The sequence below is a fragment of the Branchiostoma lanceolatum genome, chromosome 5 (genome assembly GCF_035083965.1).
Source record: "Branchiostoma lanceolatum isolate klBraLanc5 chromosome 5, klBraLanc5.hap2, whole genome shotgun sequence".
NCBI lineage: Eukaryota > Metazoa > Chordata > Leptocardii > Amphioxiformes > Branchiostomatidae > Branchiostoma > Branchiostoma lanceolatum.
The window spans coordinates 420,749-438,818 of NC_089726.1; the positions used below are offsets into that span (position 1 = coordinate 420,749).

The 18,070-nt window shown below is 45.2% G+C and overlaps 1 protein-coding gene across 2 annotated transcripts in view; it reads right to left on the reverse strand.

Annotated features, from left to right (window-relative positions):
- Positions 1–310: 310 nt before the first annotated feature.
- Positions 311–18,070, reverse strand: part of LOC136434313 (cytosolic 10-formyltetrahydrofolate dehydrogenase-like) — a 29,560-nt gene continuing 11,800 nt past the window's right edge. For both annotated transcript variants that reach the window (XM_066427048.1, XM_066427047.1), the window contains 20 exons: positions 15,819–15,923; positions 14,855–14,944; positions 13,786–13,920; positions 13,154–13,282; positions 11,615–11,703; positions 10,217–10,364; positions 9,667–9,786; positions 9,070–9,197; positions 8,662–8,812; positions 8,155–8,225; positions 7,375–7,480; positions 6,845–6,932; positions 6,432–6,525; positions 5,839–5,938; positions 5,235–5,333; positions 4,714–4,787; positions 2,257–2,348; positions 1,791–1,896; positions 885–1,084; positions 311–488 (listed from right to left, as the gene is read on the reverse strand). In XM_066427048.1, coding sequence (XP_066283145.1) covers positions 427–488; positions 885–1,084; positions 1,791–1,896; positions 2,257–2,348; positions 4,714–4,787; positions 5,235–5,333; positions 5,839–5,938; positions 6,432–6,525; positions 6,845–6,932; positions 7,375–7,480; positions 8,155–8,225; positions 8,662–8,812; positions 9,070–9,197; positions 9,667–9,786; positions 10,217–10,364; positions 11,615–11,703; positions 13,154–13,282; positions 13,786–13,920; positions 14,855–14,944; positions 15,819–15,923 — 2,187 coding nt within the window. In that variant the 3' untranslated portion in view covers positions 311–426. The remainder of the gene's footprint in view (positions 489–884; positions 1,085–1,790; positions 1,897–2,256; positions 2,349–4,713; positions 4,788–5,234; positions 5,334–5,838; positions 5,939–6,431; positions 6,526–6,844; positions 6,933–7,374; positions 7,481–8,154; positions 8,226–8,661; positions 8,813–9,069; positions 9,198–9,666; positions 9,787–10,216; positions 10,365–11,614; positions 11,704–13,153; positions 13,283–13,785; positions 13,921–14,854; positions 14,945–15,818; positions 15,924–18,070) is intronic.

Genomic DNA, 18,070 nt, shown 5'->3' on the forward strand with positions numbered 1-18,070 from the left:
ATGATGACCTTTATTTCCATATCAGCCATTATCCTAGGAAAACTTTTATTTTCCTTCCAGCGGCCTTGGAAGAATGCCCTAAAAATAGCAGTTTTGGGGATGAAAATTCCTTTTAGTGACGGTTTTCACTAAAAATGACGTTTCCACAGAAAATATCAAATTCGTCTGTCGTTCGAAGACAAGTCACCCCTATGCATCAGAAACATTGAATCGGCCGAAAAGGGATGTTTGGAAAAGCGCTATTGCCTTTCTGGGAACGAGTCAGGTCGGCCCCGAATTAAAAAAAAAAAACTCCGAACCGAGACCTTAAGTTGGGAGGAGCGTTAACTCTGCCATGATGCGTGCGTGGTGTTTGTCTGTCCAGGCTATATGTGTAGGTCAGGACCTTTGACCTCTCACAGCCAGTAGGTCGGGACCTTTGACCCCTCACAGCCAGTACTCCACAGTGACAGCCTTGGTTCTGGTGTACTCGTGAAGCGCCTCCTGGCCTGTACAAGTGGAACAACACCCTCGTTACTATGACAATACCCTAAATGTTACCATAACAACACAAGCACTATCCAACTTACAACACTACCAAGTTCGAGTCTGGACTACTTCGGGTTTGGACAGCCATTTTTCAATAACACACTTACAATAGCAGTACATTTGCTTCTGTCAGGACACAAATATATTTGTACTTATTGAGACATTTTACTTTCAACTTAACCAAACAGTCAACTTGGGGTTAGGATATGTTCCTAAAGACTGACCAAGATCCTTCTTAAGTCTAGGTTACGATAAGATGTACTTAAAGACTTACCGAGATCCATGTCTAGGCTACAATAAGACGTTAAGACTTACCGAGATCCATGTCTAGGCTACAATAAGACGTTAAGACTTACCGAGATCCTTGCCGAAGCCTGACTGCTTGAATCCCCCGAAGGGCGCGGCGACGTCGGTCTTGTTGTAGGTGTTGACGAAGACGGTTCCGGCCTGCAGGTTATCGGCCACGTACAGAGCCTTGTTGATGTCCTTGGTGAACACGCCCGACGCGAGGCCGAACTCCGTGCCATTGGCGCTCTTCAGCATCCCGTCAATGTCCCTGGGGAGGATACAATAGTACTGGTTATGGACTGGGGAGGGGGGGTACATGTACATACTGGTTATGGACTGGGGAGGTGGGGAGGGGGGTACATGTACATACTGGTTATGGACTGGTTTTGAACTAGTTCTCTTCAGTGCAGGCTGGTTAATAAATATAGAATACCCACCCGAGAAAACACACATTTCACTGCGGAATGCGCCAGAAGTTGAGGAAGTTTTGTGTGCTCGAACGAAAAACTGTAACAACGTTGATTCCAACCTCCGATTCCGGTATTCGAATTTTAGACGGCCACGCAACTGGCGCACTTGAAATACATTCTAAATATTCTATAGAAGCCCTTGTAATACAACTTAGAACCCCGTGTGATACGGAAAATTATCACACGGTCTGGAACACGCGTAGCAAACGTTTTCACGGCCCAGGTATGACATTAAACTGTTTTATTGGCTGGTTTGTGGCCTGGTTCAGAATCTGGTTTGAGAAATCAATTATAGGACTGGTGTAAAAACCCCTTGTCATTGTAAGCTGTAACTTTGTTGCTGGACAGCTGTGTTTTATAGTTACAAAATTCTATCAGTGAAAGAGACTTACAGACTACCAAGCTTTGGCAAACACCAGGAAGGATGTGTATTTCTGTCAAAAATATGTTTGGGGTAAAACTTGATTGATTTATTGATTGACTAATTGATTGCCCCCTGCTTACCCGTCCTTGAACTTGCTGATGATCATGACGGGTCCGAACGACTCCTCTTTAGCGATCCACATGTCGTCTGTAACCTCTGTGAACACGGTCGGGTGCATGAACAGGCCTGGACAAACAAGCAAACATGAGGCATTAACAAGAAGCTTTAAATGAGTATCCCTAATGCTAATAAGACATTCACTGCAACTGTGCAGCCATGAGTTATCACTTCTTGCCTGTCTACAACATTGCCAGAGCCAAACTAGACATCCAATTCTCCAAGTATCCTATTACACCATTTCTGCACACACACAAAAGTGCACACACGCACAAAAGTGCACACACACACACACACACACATACATACACAAAAGTGCACATGCACACACACACGTGCACACACACACGTGCACACTCACACACACACTCACACACGCACACACACACACGTGCACACTCACACACACACACACACACGCATCCGTACCTGGTCTGTCGACCCTGTCCCCGCCATACACCAGCTTGGCTCCCTGTTCAACTCCGACCTTGCAGTACTCCAGGAGGGAGTTAAAGTGAGCGCTGAAACAGTCATAAATGCACTGTCAAACCAAACTCAGTCCTGCATGAGGGAACCCTACAGAACCCTTCATGTATGGGCACACGAAATGCCAGTCAAACCAACAATAGATCACAATGCCGAGTATTACTATCAATGTTTTTCACACAAATATCATTATATAGAAAATTACAACTGTTTATGAAAATTCCCAACTGTAAGCTTAGGTGACCAACGCAACTTTAACCCTCAAACCACCGTAGCTTTTTTACGACTAATCTTACCGTATGGGGTCAAAACTGACCCCACAATGCTTTCTACAAATACAGCTTTATTCGTGACTATTTTTGTGGTTTGTATATATGTATAGTTTAAGTAATCTATTAGGGACAGTTTGACCAGATTAGGTGTGAATAATTTATGCTTATTATCATAATTTATGCAAAAATAGGGAACATCGTCTTTTGCAACTAACGCTATTCAGACAAGCGGGCTCTTTTGAAGCCTGCGCCTACACTTGATGTCATATAGCATCTGAATGTCTTATGCTAGAACAACCAAACTTGGTCACCTTTGCTAAAATTTCGTTGGCAACAATTTAAATTTAATGAAATAACTAATCAATGTTTTCATGTTGCTATGGCAACCGGTTTCTGAGAGCCATATTTCGAAAAAGTCGCTAATTTTGGATTTTACAATGTAATTCTAGGGCTTTCTTTGTAAACTGCACTTATTTTCTTATATCAACACTAACAAATGTTATTCACTATCACCTTTATGATTTGATATTCATAATTTATGCATATTTGATTACGTCATCGGTCAAAATCAAAGATGGCGGACGATATAATTAGATTTGCTATAACCGGCTATTTCAACCTCAAATCTCATCATTACCATGCTTATTCAAACAGAAACAATCTTAACCCTCAAACCACCGTAGCTTTTTTACGACTAATCTTACCGTATGGGGTCAAAACTGACCCCACAATGTTTTCTACAAATACAGCTTTATTCGTGACTATTTTTGTGGTTTGTATATATGTATAGTTTAAGTAATCTATTAGGGACAGTTTGACCAGATAAGGTGTGAATAATTTATGCTTATTATCATAATTTATGCAAAAATAGGGAACATCGTCTTTTGCAACTAACGCTATTCAGACAAGCGGGCTCTTTTGAAGCCTGCGCCTACACTTGATGTCATATAGCATCTGAATGTCTTATGCTAGAACAACCAAACTTGGTCACCTTTGCTAAAATTTCGTTGGCAACAATTTAAATTTAATGAAATAACTAATCAATGTTTTCATGTTGCTATGGCAACCGGTTTCTGAGAGCCATATTTCGAAAAAGTCGCTAATTTTGGATTTTACAATGTAATTCTAGGGCTTTCTTTGTAAACTGCACTTATTTTCTTATATCAACACTAACAAATGTTATTCACTATCACCTTTATGATTTGATATTCATAATTTATGCATATTTGATTACGTCATCGGTCAAAATCAAAGATGGCGGACGATATAATTAGATTTGCTATAACCGGCTATTTCAACCTCAAATCTCATCATTACCATGCTTATTCAAACAGAAACAATCTTAATATAAACGTTTTGGTCCATTTGTATTGTGTTATTACCTGTTATATGATGAAAAAATGCATTCAAAATAATTCAACATGGCGGAACCAAGATGGCGGATTTCACTAGTGTAACCCGATATGAAAATGATTTATATGACGTCATTTTGACGTCATTCCTGTCGCCATCTAGAAAATAACGTCTTTGAATATATCATGATTTATCATACTGTATTTCTATTTAAGTTTTATCGTGTACCTTTGAGTTATATGGAAATACCTAATTTGTTGGTTTTCGTGAATAAAATCACATAAATGATGTCATAATACGTCACAACGTCACTAATCTTTACGTTCATTAAAAAAAAGTTTTTTTTTCACGTTTCTACAAAATTAGATTTTGCAACTATGATCATAATAACCCTTAACATACATGTTACTAGATGACAAGTATCAAACAATAGGGAATATGAGTGCAGATTTTGCTGGGGTCAGTTTTGACCCCACTGGACCACGCTTAAACTTTCTAGGATAACTTAATCAACAATGAGCCAATCTCGGTAAAAACTTGTGAGAAGTTATAAGACATATATACAAACAAACTCATAGAAGGAATTTTGTTTTCAACTCGAAATGTCAAAATGGCACATGTTGATATACGCCTGGGGTCAGTTTTGACCCCATACGGTGGTTTGAGGGTTAATGTAAAATTTGGTTGCTAATGTAGGAAATAGAAACATGCCCACAGGCAGGTAGAGGTAAACAGGACATTATTGATATAATAAAGGACAGGTGAGTGTTCTTACAGGTGATTCTGCGGCCCGTGATCCACAGATCTGTCCAGGGGATCCCCGATCTTCATCTTCTTGATCTCCTCAACCTGTGGGGAAATGCCGAAATAAATAAAGTCCATATTAAACCAAAGAACCGACCAAGGTGCAGCTGTCTTTTATAACAGCCACAGGGGTTTCTCAAGACATGACGATTGACAGCAATTGTTGTATCTGTTCATGTTTCTATACATTAAAGTTTAAAGAACCCGCTACGCTTATCAAAAAGAGTAGGGGTCCTTCCAGGTATGAGTGGATCAAACCTTACAGGCCTTAATCGGTTATGGAATTTTCCAAGCAGCCTTTGTAACCCCTGCTTCTGCTATTGAGTTAGTTAGTCGAGCTTCCTTAAGCTTAATGTTTCTGACTTTAAGGGAGAAAAGATGCTGCTTCTGAGTGTTCAGTGCCCAAAAGTCCTCTCTGTGGCCATGTGCTCACGTTAAGAAGAAAGTTTTCATGTGAATTACTATCATGGTAATCCAAACAAACAAACGTACCACCCTTGTGACGAACTCGTCGTGGATGGACTCCTCGACGAACAGCCGGCCGGACGCGATGCAGTTCTCCCCTTTGTTGAAGAAGCAGCCGCTCAGACTCTGGGGGACAGAAGGGAAACAGTGTCAGAGGTCAGCACTGTCTCAGGACTGACAACAGGCTCTACATGTCCATATACTCAATTTTATGGACTTTACTTTAAGCCCACAAAACTGTGATATGACTACCTCCAATAATGCCAAACTGGAGTCTGAGGAAAGTCTGTGCCTTACTTCAGGGAGTAAATATGGCCAGGCTCAAGTTTTCCTCCAAAGTTTTAAATCTTGTTGCTTTCCTAGATTTTCTGTCAGAGAACTAAGGATAGAGATTGGTGTGGCCTTTCATACATCACAGACAAAAATCCAACACTTTAGGATTCAGTTTTATCAACCAAGAAGAAGAGATTTTAACTTTTCATTTCCAAAAATTGTAACAGTAACTGTATCAGTTGTAGAATGGTGATTCCAGGACAACAATTACTATATGGTTTCAAACAACACTAAGAGCTTGATAAAAGAGGTCTGGGGGTAACAGGTATAAAAGATTGATTACTAGATTGATTGATACCTGTCTGACGGCCCTGTCCAGGTCACAGTCGCTGAAGATGACAAGGGGAGATTTGCCGCCCAGCTCCAGCGACACTCTCTTCAGGTTACTAACAGCACAACTGTGGGACAGAAACAGCACAACAACAGGTTACTAACAGCACAACTGTAGGACAGGAACAACACAACAACAGGTTACTAACAGCACAACTGTAGGACAGAAACAATACAACAGTTACTGTAGGATCTTAATACCAATTGTTCATGCCCCAATTCAACCCGTTTTTGGCTGTATTGGTGTTGTACTTGATAACAATGTGATTTTGTCTATAAACCAATCACATTCATTCTAGCTGCAAACACAAACAAACACTGTGTATTCTCTAAGGGTGTCCTTGCCGACAGATTTGGATCTTGTGCATCAGGAGTGTGAGTCTGAGGGGTGTTTAGAACAGTACAGACATGTGCAGTTGTTTACAGGGTATATATACAATTATGTAGTTAACATTGTTTACCTCCTCATGATGTCCTTCCGACAGAGGGGACCTGTACTGCAGGTGTGCTTAAGTGTTTAGTGTTTAGTACAGTACAGACACAGGTGTAGTCATTGTTTACCTCCTCATGATGTCCTTGCCCACCGGTGTGGATCCCGTGAAGCCGACTTTCCTCACGTCGTGGTGATCCAAGATGGCCTGGCCAACCTGGGAACCTACCAAACAACAATAAAAACCATGGTGATTCAATCAACAACACACCTGTACTGACCGGTCTTTGCAGCCAAGTCAGCCCTACACTAAGTCAGCCCCCATAGTATATACAGAACCTCTGTAGTACCCCCCTGTAGTACAGACACTCCCTTGTAGTGTAGAGATACCCCAGGCCTGTAGTACCCCCGTGTCCATACCTGCCCCAGGTAGAATGTTGATGACACAAGGAGGGAAGCCTGCCTTCACAGCCAGATCAGGACCCCCCTCAACTACAGACCCCCCCCACTACAGACACCCCCTGTAGTACCCCCCTGTCCATACCTGCCCCAGGGAGAATGTTGATGACCCCAGGAGGGAACCCTGCCTTCACAGCCAGCTCTGCAAACTTCAGTGCCGTCAGCGGCGTCACCTGTAACAGAGAGAGGTGGATCAGAGCTGGGACCAGACTATGCAGCTGCATGTGGTCGACTATAGCATCCCAGTACCCAATACAACACTGGTGTGTTACAGCTAAACACCGTGAGTATGAAACAAAGAGTTGGCAGCCAATCTAAGCATTCACTACAGTATGAAACCCTCCTGATAGATATTCCCCCACAAGAGAATAATCATCAAGTTTTCATCCATCAGAGAGCTGGGGGCGCCAACTGGAGGTCCGTGGCTAAACAGAAGATGCTGGAGAGGGATGTTTGGAGCCGCCGCCTTGCATGATGAGCGTTGATGCCTGTGACTAGTAGATGATTGCTTGAGTTCCAGAGGAAGGCGGGCTGTTTACCTGAGCGGGTTTGAGGACGATGGTGTTCCGCGGCGTGAGTAGTGTTTGTTTGTTTGTTTGTTTGTTTGTTCCTTACCTGAGCGGGTTTGAGGACGATGGTGTTCCCCGGCGTCAGCGCGGCGCCCATCTTCCACGCCAGCATCATGAGTGGGTAGTTCCACGGGACGATCAGCCCGACGACGCTGCGGCAGGGACAGAGACTCGTTTATTTGTTCATTAAGATCAGCAGAAGTGGACAGTTAACAGGACAATCAGACTGACATCATGGCGTGAAAGTTCATCAGTGGTCACTTGGTAAAAGACCAACATTATTTAGGACTTACCCAAATTCCATGAAGTCAGCCAAAAATTTGGGTAAGTCCTAAATATTTCAGTGTTGGTCTTCAATGTAAAGTTAAACCTTTCATTAAGTACAGACTGACATCACTAAGGGAGACGCTACAGATGTGTGTGTGTGTCAGTATTGTCTGCAGCAGGCTTACCCGACGGGCTCCCATTTAGTGTAGGTGAGGTTGTGGTGGGGGTTAGGGGTAGTGTGTGCGTGTGTGGATAGTGAGAGTGTGAGTGAGTGAGTGTGTGTGTGTATCGTGCTTACCCGACGGGCTCCCATTTAGTGTAGGTGAGGTTGTGGTGGGGGTTAGGGGTAGTGTGTGCGTGTGTGGATAGTGAGAGTGTGAGTGTGAGTGAGTGAGTGTGTGTGTGTATCGTGCTTACCCGACGGGCTCCCGTTTGGTGTAGGTGAGGTTGTGGTGGGGGTTAGGGGTAGTGTGTGTGTGTGTGTGTGTGTGTGAGTGTGAGTGTGAGTGTGTGTGTGTGTGTGTGTGTGTGTGTGTGTGAGTGTGTGTATCGTGCTTACCCGACGGGCTCCCGTTTGGTGTAGGTGAGGTTGTGGTTGGGCCGGGCCTGGTTGATGGGGATCGTCGTACCCTGGGGGATAAACAAACAGTAAACATCACAACAAGCAAACAAACAGTCAAACAAACAGGCAGTGAATAGCATGTCTTTACAACATGAATTGTGTTGTTTGCTCAGTGCCTTCTGGACGACAGGTTTGGTGCTCAATAATTGTGATTTCAACTTCAACTTCAATTACCCCCAAATAACCCCACTAGGGGCAAAGTAGGGGGGGGGGGAGGTCCCGGGCTAAGGCGGGCAGGCCTCCAGCCTGGCGCGGAATGACTCAACGGTGGGAGCCGTAACAACCGCGCCAGGCAGGGCGTTCCAACCTTTGACCTTTGATTTAACCTTTGGCCTGCTAAGGTAGCTGTCTGGCACCAAATTTTGTTAGCCGGAGGTAAGGCAGCAGGGAGAAGGTTAAGGAATTCAAATGCAGCAGAATCAGGAGAAGAGAAGTGAGTCCCACCATGATCTTGTCGCACCAGCCTGCGTAGTAGCGGAACGTGTCGATGGACATGCCCACGTGGGTCTTCAGCGCCAGCGTGTAGACGGCGCCGGAGTCGATCGCCTCCAGCGTGGCCAGCTCCTCTTTGTGCTCATCCATCAAATCTGCCAACCTACAGGACAAGCATTAACTTATCAACTCATCATTAACTATCATTAACTATCATTAACTCATACACAGCAACGTATTAACTCACCATTAACTCATGAAACATCAATAACTTATTAACCATCATTACATCATAACCATGAGTCTCGTTACTACACACTACTAACAAACTACTGCTGTCTACTGCAAGGTAAGGGTTAAAGTTGAAGGGCTGAACTGTACATGAGGGTAAGGGTTAAAGTTCAGGGGTTCTGTGCTGACCTGTACATGAGTTTGCCCCTGTCCCGGGGGTTCATCTTGCCCCACGGCCCCTCCTCGAACGCCTCCTTGGCCGCCTTCACAGCCGTGTTCACGTCCTCCTTCGTGCCCTTCGACACCTTACAGATTACCTGGGGGGAGAGGTCAGGTCAGGTCAGGTCGACTGGACTTCATTTACATGCAATTTGCAATGGACAAGTGAGTAGAGGGTTTGCCATGCATTCACTAGACGTAGGTAGTTACTTAAATCCCGGCCATACCAAACAATTCAAAAATGGATCAGCTTTTTCTGTTTAGCATAATACAGAAGTTGACTACTTTAGTGACTGCACAGTTTAAGTTGTGTGACCCAAGGGCTACTGAAACGGAGTTGGGCATCGCTCTATATATTCACTATCTGGTGCAGGAAGGGCTTAGTAGTAAACATGCAGTTTGGAAGAGCATGATTGTGATACATAATGACGCTGGCTTATTTTTGGCTGTGAAACTTTCAGTTTGTGTCACATCAACGGTGGACAATTGACTAAAGCTTAACGCGCCCGTCTTTTAGTCAGCAGCCGGGGATTAAACTCCCGGCCTGCAGCTGATGGTCTGACTTACGGATTCGTCGGTGGGGTTGATGGTGTCAAAGGTCGCCCCGTTGGACGCATCAACAAACTCGTTGTTGATGAACAGCTGATTGGGGAACTCCAGCTTCAGGTTGTTCACGTGCATCTCAATCTGAAAAACAGCACAGAAACGGCATGTTAACAGCATGTAACAGTACATTAACAGCTTATGGGAAACTTCAGATTCAAGTTGTTCACGTGAATCTCAATCTGTGTGGGGGAACAAACAGCATGTAAATAGCACATAAATGGCACGTACACAACAGAAATAGCTTGTTACAAGTCGTTTTCTGCCAAACTTCTAAATTCTATACTTAGCTAACTTCAAATCTGATAAAACAATCTATGCAGTAAACGATAAAACAATCTATGCAGTAGTAGCGGGCAACAAACTAAGGTTCCTCTGACTTGTCAAGAATAAGGTGTCCACTAGTGTGCAATGGTGCCTTTACATACTGAACCCTACACAAAAACATGTATCTAGATGCACAGGCGCACCCATAAACTATGCATCGTTAGGCTAGGTTCTGGGCGAGACTCACAGCGTCGTATTCGAACTCGTCTGGCTCGTCCAGGCCGCGGCCCTTGCGCACGACCATCTGCATGAAGTCGTCAAACGTGGTGTTCATGTAGACATCCTCGTTCTGAATATTCACGTCTGAGCAGCGCTGCAGTACCTCCTCCACCAGCCTGGGGGAGCAACAACACTGTCAAGTTAGTATACATGAAGTCATGGAACGTTGCGTTCATGTAGACATCCTCATTCTGTAGACTCACGTCCGAGCAGCGCTGCAGTACCTCCTCCACCAGCCTGGGGGAGCACATACATGGTCATATGAAACTCATCTTGAACCAGTTTAGGTGGCTGAAGAGCTATACTAACTCAATGCACAGTATTTACAGTCTCATTGAACCAGGGAAACTTCCATAGCTCTAGTCGACATGTGCAGAGAACAGTGGACTACGGCTTAACGCCCATCCTAAGGACCCTTTCCAGTAGCGTGCATGTCGGGTGAGCTTAGCGCCCATCCTAAGGACCCTTTCCAGTAGTGTGCATGTCGGGTGAGCTTAGCGCCCATCCTAAGGACCCTTTCCAGTAGTGTGCATGTCGGGTGAGCTTAGCGCCCATCCTAAGGACCCTTTCCAGTAGCGTGCATGTCGGGTGAGCTTAGCGCCCATCCTAAGGACCCTTTCCAGTAGTGTGCATGTCGGGTGAGCTTAGCGCCCATCCTAAGGACCCTTTCCAGTAGCGTGCATGTCGGGTGAGCTTAGCGCCCATCCTAAGGACCCTTTCCAGTAGTGTGCATGTCGGGTGAGCTTAGCGCCCATCCTAAGGACCCTTTCCAGTAGTGTGCATGTCGGGTGAGCTTAGCGCCCATCCTAAGGACCCTTTCCAGTAGTGTGCATGTCGGGTGAGCTTAGCGCCCATCCTAAGGACCCTTTCCAGTAGCGTGCATGTCGGGTGAGCTTAGCGCCCATCCTAAGGACCCTTTCCAGTAGCGTGCATGTCGGGTGAGCTTAGCGCCCATCCTAAGGACCCTTTCCAGTAGTGTGCATGTCGGGTGAGCTTAGCGCCCATCCTAAGGACCCTTTCCAGTAGTGTGCATGTCGGGTGAGCTTAGCGCCCATCCTAAGGACCCTTTCCAGTAGTGTGCATGTCGGGTGAGCTTAACACTCACAGCTTGTCTGCCAGAGATAGGGCTGCTAACCAATGGACTACACATCCTAATATAACCATCATATCATATCATATCATATCATATCATATCATATATTAGTCTAATTATAGTCTTGCTGTGGGAACATGACAGCCAGTTACAAAGACTACAGTAAGCCAGTTACAGGGACTACAGCATGTCTGATGTACAAACATGTACATGCAGGTACCGACCTGACTCCAGATGACCCGACATGACCCGACCTTACCCCCAGGTACTGACCTGACCACGTCCATGGAGCCAGCTCCGGCCTTGAAGAAGTCTGTTTCACCCTGGATCTCCGCAATGGACAGGATCCCCTTCCACACGTCCTGCAGGCAAAATATCAGGCACATGTACAGTTTAACAACTTCAGTAGGATCCACACAATACCAGGGTGCGAAATACTTTTTTGAGCCAGGTTGCCCGGTGGGCAACCTGGGGGAAAAGCTAGGTTGCACATCAAAATTTCAGGTTGCCCCACCTACATTCACCATTTGTGGTGACATCAAAAATGACATCTTTCGGGAGCGATATATTGGGATTTTCGAAAAAATTGGGCATAGGTTCCCCGGCTGGCCCCTATCTGGGGGCCACGGTGCCTCAAGTTCAACAAGTTGAAAAATACACAATGGTATTTTTTTTCACTTGGAACAAGGCAAGTAATGATTCACATAACCTTGAATGATAAGTAAATAGATAACTGTAAAACTTATCTATTCACTAACATCCTGGAAAGTAATTTAAAAAAAAAATATTCATGCAAACTTATGTACTGTCAGAAGTAAACACCAAAACAGTATAGTATTTCAAATTAGTTTTGTATATTTTTTTTACAACAACAACAATACAACAACAATAAAGATTACTTAATTTTGCCCCTACAAATATACTAGTAACTGTGTTGGAATCATTATCAAACTTTAATGAACCTGCAGTGTCAAACTCATCTACATGCCAGAGTAGTGTCCTCATTTACATGAGAAAGTACCTCATTTACTTGAGACAGTACCTCATTTGTATGAACGAGTACCTCATTTGCATGTTTGGAAGACTTGATGGGTATACCTCATGCAACAGTACCTCATTTACATGAGAGTACCTCATTTGCATGAAAAGTAGCTCATTTGCATGTTTAGGAGACTTGAAGCGTACACCGCATGGTGACCATGTTGATTTGACGACACTGCCGACGGCAGTTTATTCGCCTTTTTCCAGCGCTAATTTCACGATCTATGAACAGGTTTGGATGGTTTAGAACAAAAAGGTGTTGATTACTGTGTTTCAATTGAAAATTTACCGAATTTTATGAAAGTGACACTGTTTTTGTGAGCTTACTCGGCTCAAATTGGGTTCTCAGGCTTCATAATCTTGGGTTGCGCACTGCGCTAGCTGCGTGTGGAAATTAGTTGCGCCAAGCAAAATGTGCTTGCGCGGCGCAAGTGCGCAACCGGGTATTTCGCACCCTGCAATACTGACCATTATTCATTGTAGTGTTGAGATAAGAGTATGCCTGTCAAGCTGGTGGGTTACACTGAATGGCGGCTACATGTATACCGGCTATAAAGATAATATTAGATACAGCATGGACAAAAAACTTACCTGTAATAATTATTGATCTCTGACTCTCAAGACCATTCAAAAGAAGACAAATTTTCTACGTTCATTTAGATTGTCCTTGACTGACATTGAGCTGTAGTGAGTTAGACACTGATTAACCTCGAGCTCTAACAGCTCGACCTTGCATTGCCCTGAGCTGTATTGAGTTTGACCTTGACTGACCTTGAGCTGTCCTTCCAGGTCCTTCTCCTCGGCTGTCAGCTCCAGCGTGGCGCCGCCGGCGTCGGCCTTACCGAACATCTTCGCCGGGATCATGGAGCCGTCCGCGAACTGAAGGTTCTTCACGTTCAACTGGACACAACAGGAATAAACAACAGGTGTAATATATATAAAGAACAGGAGTAAACAACAGGTGTTTACAACAGGAGTAAACAACAGGGGTAATTAACAGAATCTGTAAAGAATTAGCAAAAATAAAACACAGACAATACTCAATACAAACTCAATACAACAATATTAATACTGAATTAAAAGACTCTTTTTACACAACCCCGTATTTTATTCAGTCAATGCTTCAGTCGTCTGTCACCTTCCTCAAGGCAATTCTGACCGGTTCACATCACACTGCAGCAATAGCTGTTGCTGCCTCTAGCTGCTGTTGACTATCAGAATCGCCCTGAGGAAGGTGACAGGCAGTCATCGAAACGTCGGTGTTGGGTACAAACAGTCTTGTTATTCAGTGACTCACCGACCTGATGAAACTCATGTATCTTGTCCACCTACCTTACATCAGAACAGACAGCTACCTCTAACCATGAATGATGTCAGTAAAACACAGATTGTCGCTATCGTACCATTTTGCCGTCGTTCCCCGAGAAGATCATGCCGCCCTTGTGCACGATGGCGGGTTTGCTCGCGCCGGCAACCTCGACCTCCGCCCCCTCCGGAACCTCCTTCTTGAACATCTTGGAGCCAAACAGCGTGACTTGCTGGGGTCAGAGGGCAGACGGAACGGTAGGTCAGTAGGGAATGCAACACAACAAAATTACTTCTAACAACGTTAAACACAAATATTGTCACTATCGTACCATTACAGTAGAAGAACAGTAGCAGCACTATAACTATGATAAATAGCAGTACCATAACACTACAATCGCTATCATTGTGACTGATGGAACACAATACAAAACTTCAGCTCACAGCATAGAAACAAAGACTTGCACAATGTCTCATCTGTCTAATGCTGATCACACCACGAACCCTGTGTGTGTGATTGAATCCATGTCTCTTACTACAGCCGGCAGTTTTACACCAGGAACCCTGCATGTATGTGCATATGTGTGTGTGTACAGACTCTTGTGTGTATGTGCATATGTGTGTGTGTACAGACTCTTGTGTGTATGTGCATATGTGTGTGTGTAGTCAGACTCTTGTGTGTATGTGCATATGTGTGTGTGTACAGACTCTTGTGTGTATGTGCATATGTGTGTGTGTACAGACTCTTGTGTGTATGTGCATATGTGTGTGTGTACAGACTCTTGTGTGTATGTGCATATGTGTGTGTGTACAGACTCTTGTGTGTATGTGCATATGTGTGTGTGTACAGACTCTTGTGTGTATGTGCATATGTGTGTGTGTACAGACTCTTGTGTGTATGTGCATATGTGTGTGTGTACAGACTCTTGTGTGTATGTGCATATGTGTGTGTGTACAGACTGTCCTCACCTCCCCGTTAATGGTTGTCCATGTGTGTGTGTGCGTGTGAGTGCATGCGTGTATGTATGTGTGTGTGTGTGTATGTATGTGTGTGTGTACAGACTGTCCTCACCTCCCCATTGATGGTTGTCCATGTGTGTGTGTATGAGTGCATGCATGTATGTGAGTGTGTGTGTTTGTATCCATGAGTGTACAGACTGTCCTCACCTCCCCGTTGATGGTTGTCCAGGCTCCCGGCAGTTTGTCGTTCCCTCGTATGAAGTTATGGAGCGCCTCGGCCGGCTGGTCCCAGTTGATCTGTAACGTGCACACAATGGAAGAGCTGTGTTATAAATGACCACAGATCATACGGAGTTGGCCGGCTGGTCCCAGTTGATCTGCTACTGACATGTGAAACTCAGTGGTAAAAGATCCCTTAAGGACTACTGCTTTGTTCTGTCATGGCTTACAGGGACTTCTGCAGAACTGGACTAAACTGGAGCCCTATGTCAATATTGTGATGATCAACTCTGTCATAATATAAATTCCACGCAAAGAGCATACAGGAAATATGCCATGAGAAACTCTCCTTTAGTCTTGACAGACATCAAAGTCAAATTACAACAAACTAAAAGTGACCAGTCTTATCATTTTACTCCTCACAGAAGGTGTGACAAAACTGCTCCAGATGGCATCTCAGAAGGCTGCTGCTTCGGATTTACACTTTATTTCTGTGAAGACAACTTTGTTTGGAATAACTGGTGAACCGAATTTAGGAGCAACACAACTGTTTTGTACATGCTGAGTAAGACATGTTTGTAAATTACAAGGTTTGACCCACTCTTACCAGGAACAACCTCTTCTCTTTTCGATAAGACAGTGTGATTGTTATTGCTGATGGGATCTTTAACGCGCTCCTATGTTTCCCAGTGTGGCTCTACTCAAACATGGGACCCACAGATTTACGTCCTATCCGAGAGGACTATTTTTTTTCTTCCAGTGAACAACTTTGTGAAAAATGCCTTTTCCAGGTGCACAACATTTGGGTCTGTTATATACTTCAAGTTGTGGGCAATGAGGTTCTGGATGATTTGGAAGGAACACAGCTCTATGATAGCTGGTCCTCTATAAGTTACATTACACAGTGAGGAACATGAGTTCCACCTGTAAAGAAACAAACAAACAGACAGACCTGCACGGACTCCTTCTTCTTGAGCATGGGTTCGTACGTGGCTCCGTCCTCCGACTGTGGGATCCGCGGCGCCTTCCCGTCCGCGATCAGCTGCACAGCCTCCGCCTGGGGATAAACAAACAAACAAATAAATAAACAAACGACTGTGGGATCCGCGGCGCCTTCCCGTCCGCGATCAGCTGCACAGCCTCCGCCTGGAGAGACACAAACAAACAAATAAATAAACAAACAAACGACTGTGGGATCCGCGGCGCCTTCCCGTCCGCGATCAGCTGCACAGCCTCCGCCTGGAGAGACACAAACAAACAAATAAATAAACAAACAAACGACTGCGGGATCCGCGGCGCCTTCCCGTCCGCGATCAGCTGCACCGCCTCCGCCTGGGGATAAACAAACAAACAAATAAATAAACAAACGACTGTGGGATCCGCGGCGCCTTCCCGTCCGCGATCAGCTGCACAGCCTCCGCCTGGAGAGACACAAACAAACAAATAAATAAACAAACAAACGACTGTGGGATCCGCGGCGCCTTCCCGTCCGCGATCAGCTGCACCGCCTCCGCCTGGGGATAAACAAACAAACAAATAAATAAACAAACGACTGTAGGATCCGCGGCGCCTTCCCGTCCGCGATCAGCTGCACAGCCTCCGCCTGGAGAGACACAAACACAACATTTATTCTGGTACTGTATATATGACAATACGTCACGTTTGGGACCGAAAGAGGACCGAAGGAGGAGAAAGGCGGCCGCACAAAATTCACCGACCCAGGCCAGGCCCAGTTTATCTGCGAGAGGTATGCTCATGCACCATGCAGGCGAGCATGCCACTCGAGGACAAGGCTGTTCAGCCACCAGAGGGCCCGTTCAACGCCTTCCCACTGATCCTTGACACAGGGAATGATCATGAAAGAATGAAAGACAGAGTGAGTGAATGGATGGGTGGATGAGTGGACCCACCATGGCCTTGATGCCCTCGGGGTACAGGAACTTGTTGTAGAGCCCGTCCAGCATCTGGTTAGTTTTAGGGATTACTAGATGAATGAATGAATGTGTGAATGAGAGAGTGAATGAGAGAGTGAATGAGAGAGTGAATGAGAGAGTGAACGGATGAGAGGACCCACCATGGCCTTGATGCCCTCGGGGTACAGGAACTTGTTGTAGAGACTGAGTGAGTGAATGAGAGAGTGAATGAGAGAGTGAACAGATGAGAGTACCCACCATAGCCTTGATACCCTCAGGGTACAGGAACTTGTTGTAGAGACTGAGTGAGTGAATGAGAGAGTGAACGGATGAGAGTACCCACCATGGCCTTGATGCCCTCTGGGTACAGGAACTTGTTGTACAGACTGAGTGAGTGAATGAGTGAGTGAATGAGAGAGTGAACGGATGAGAGTACCCACCATGGCCTTGATGCCCTCGGGGTACAGGAACTTATTGTAGAGACTGAGTGAGTGAGTGAATGAATGAGTGAATGAATGAGAGAGTGAATGGAAGGATGAGAGTACCCACCATGGCCTTGATGCCCTCGGGGTACAGGAACTTGTTGTAGGGCCTGTCCAGCGTCTGGTTAGTGTAACTGCTGTATGAATGAATGAGTGAATGAGAGAGTGAAAGGATGAGAGTACCCACCATGGCCTTGATGCCCTCAGGGTGCAGGAACTTGTTGTAGAGACAGTGAGTGAATGAGAGAGTGAATGAGAGAGTGAATGAGAGAGTGAATGGAAGGATGAGAGTACCCACCATGGCCTTGATGCCCTCGGGGTACAGGAACTTGTTGTAGAGCCCGTCCAGCATCTGGTTAGTGTGACACTGTATGAATGAATGAGTGAGTGAATGAGAGAGTGAGTGATGAGAGTACCCACCATGGCCTTGATGCCCTCGGGGTACAGGAACTTGTTGTAGAGCCCGTCCAGGTCTCATTAGTGTAACTGCGGTATGAATGATTGAGTGAATGAGAGAGTGAACGGATGAGTACCCACCATGGCCTTGATGCCCTCGGGGTACAGGAACTTGTTGTAGAGACTGAGAGAGTGAATGAGAGAGTGAATGGATGGATGAGAGTACCCACCATGGCCTTGATGCCCTCGGGGTACAGGAACTTGTTGTAGAGACTGAGTGAGTGAATGATTGAGTGAATGAGAGAGTGAATGGATGGATGAGAGAACCCACCATGGCCTTGATGCCCTCGGGGTACAGGAACTTGTTGTAGAGACTGAGTGAGTGAGTGAATGAGAGAGTGAATGAGAGAGTG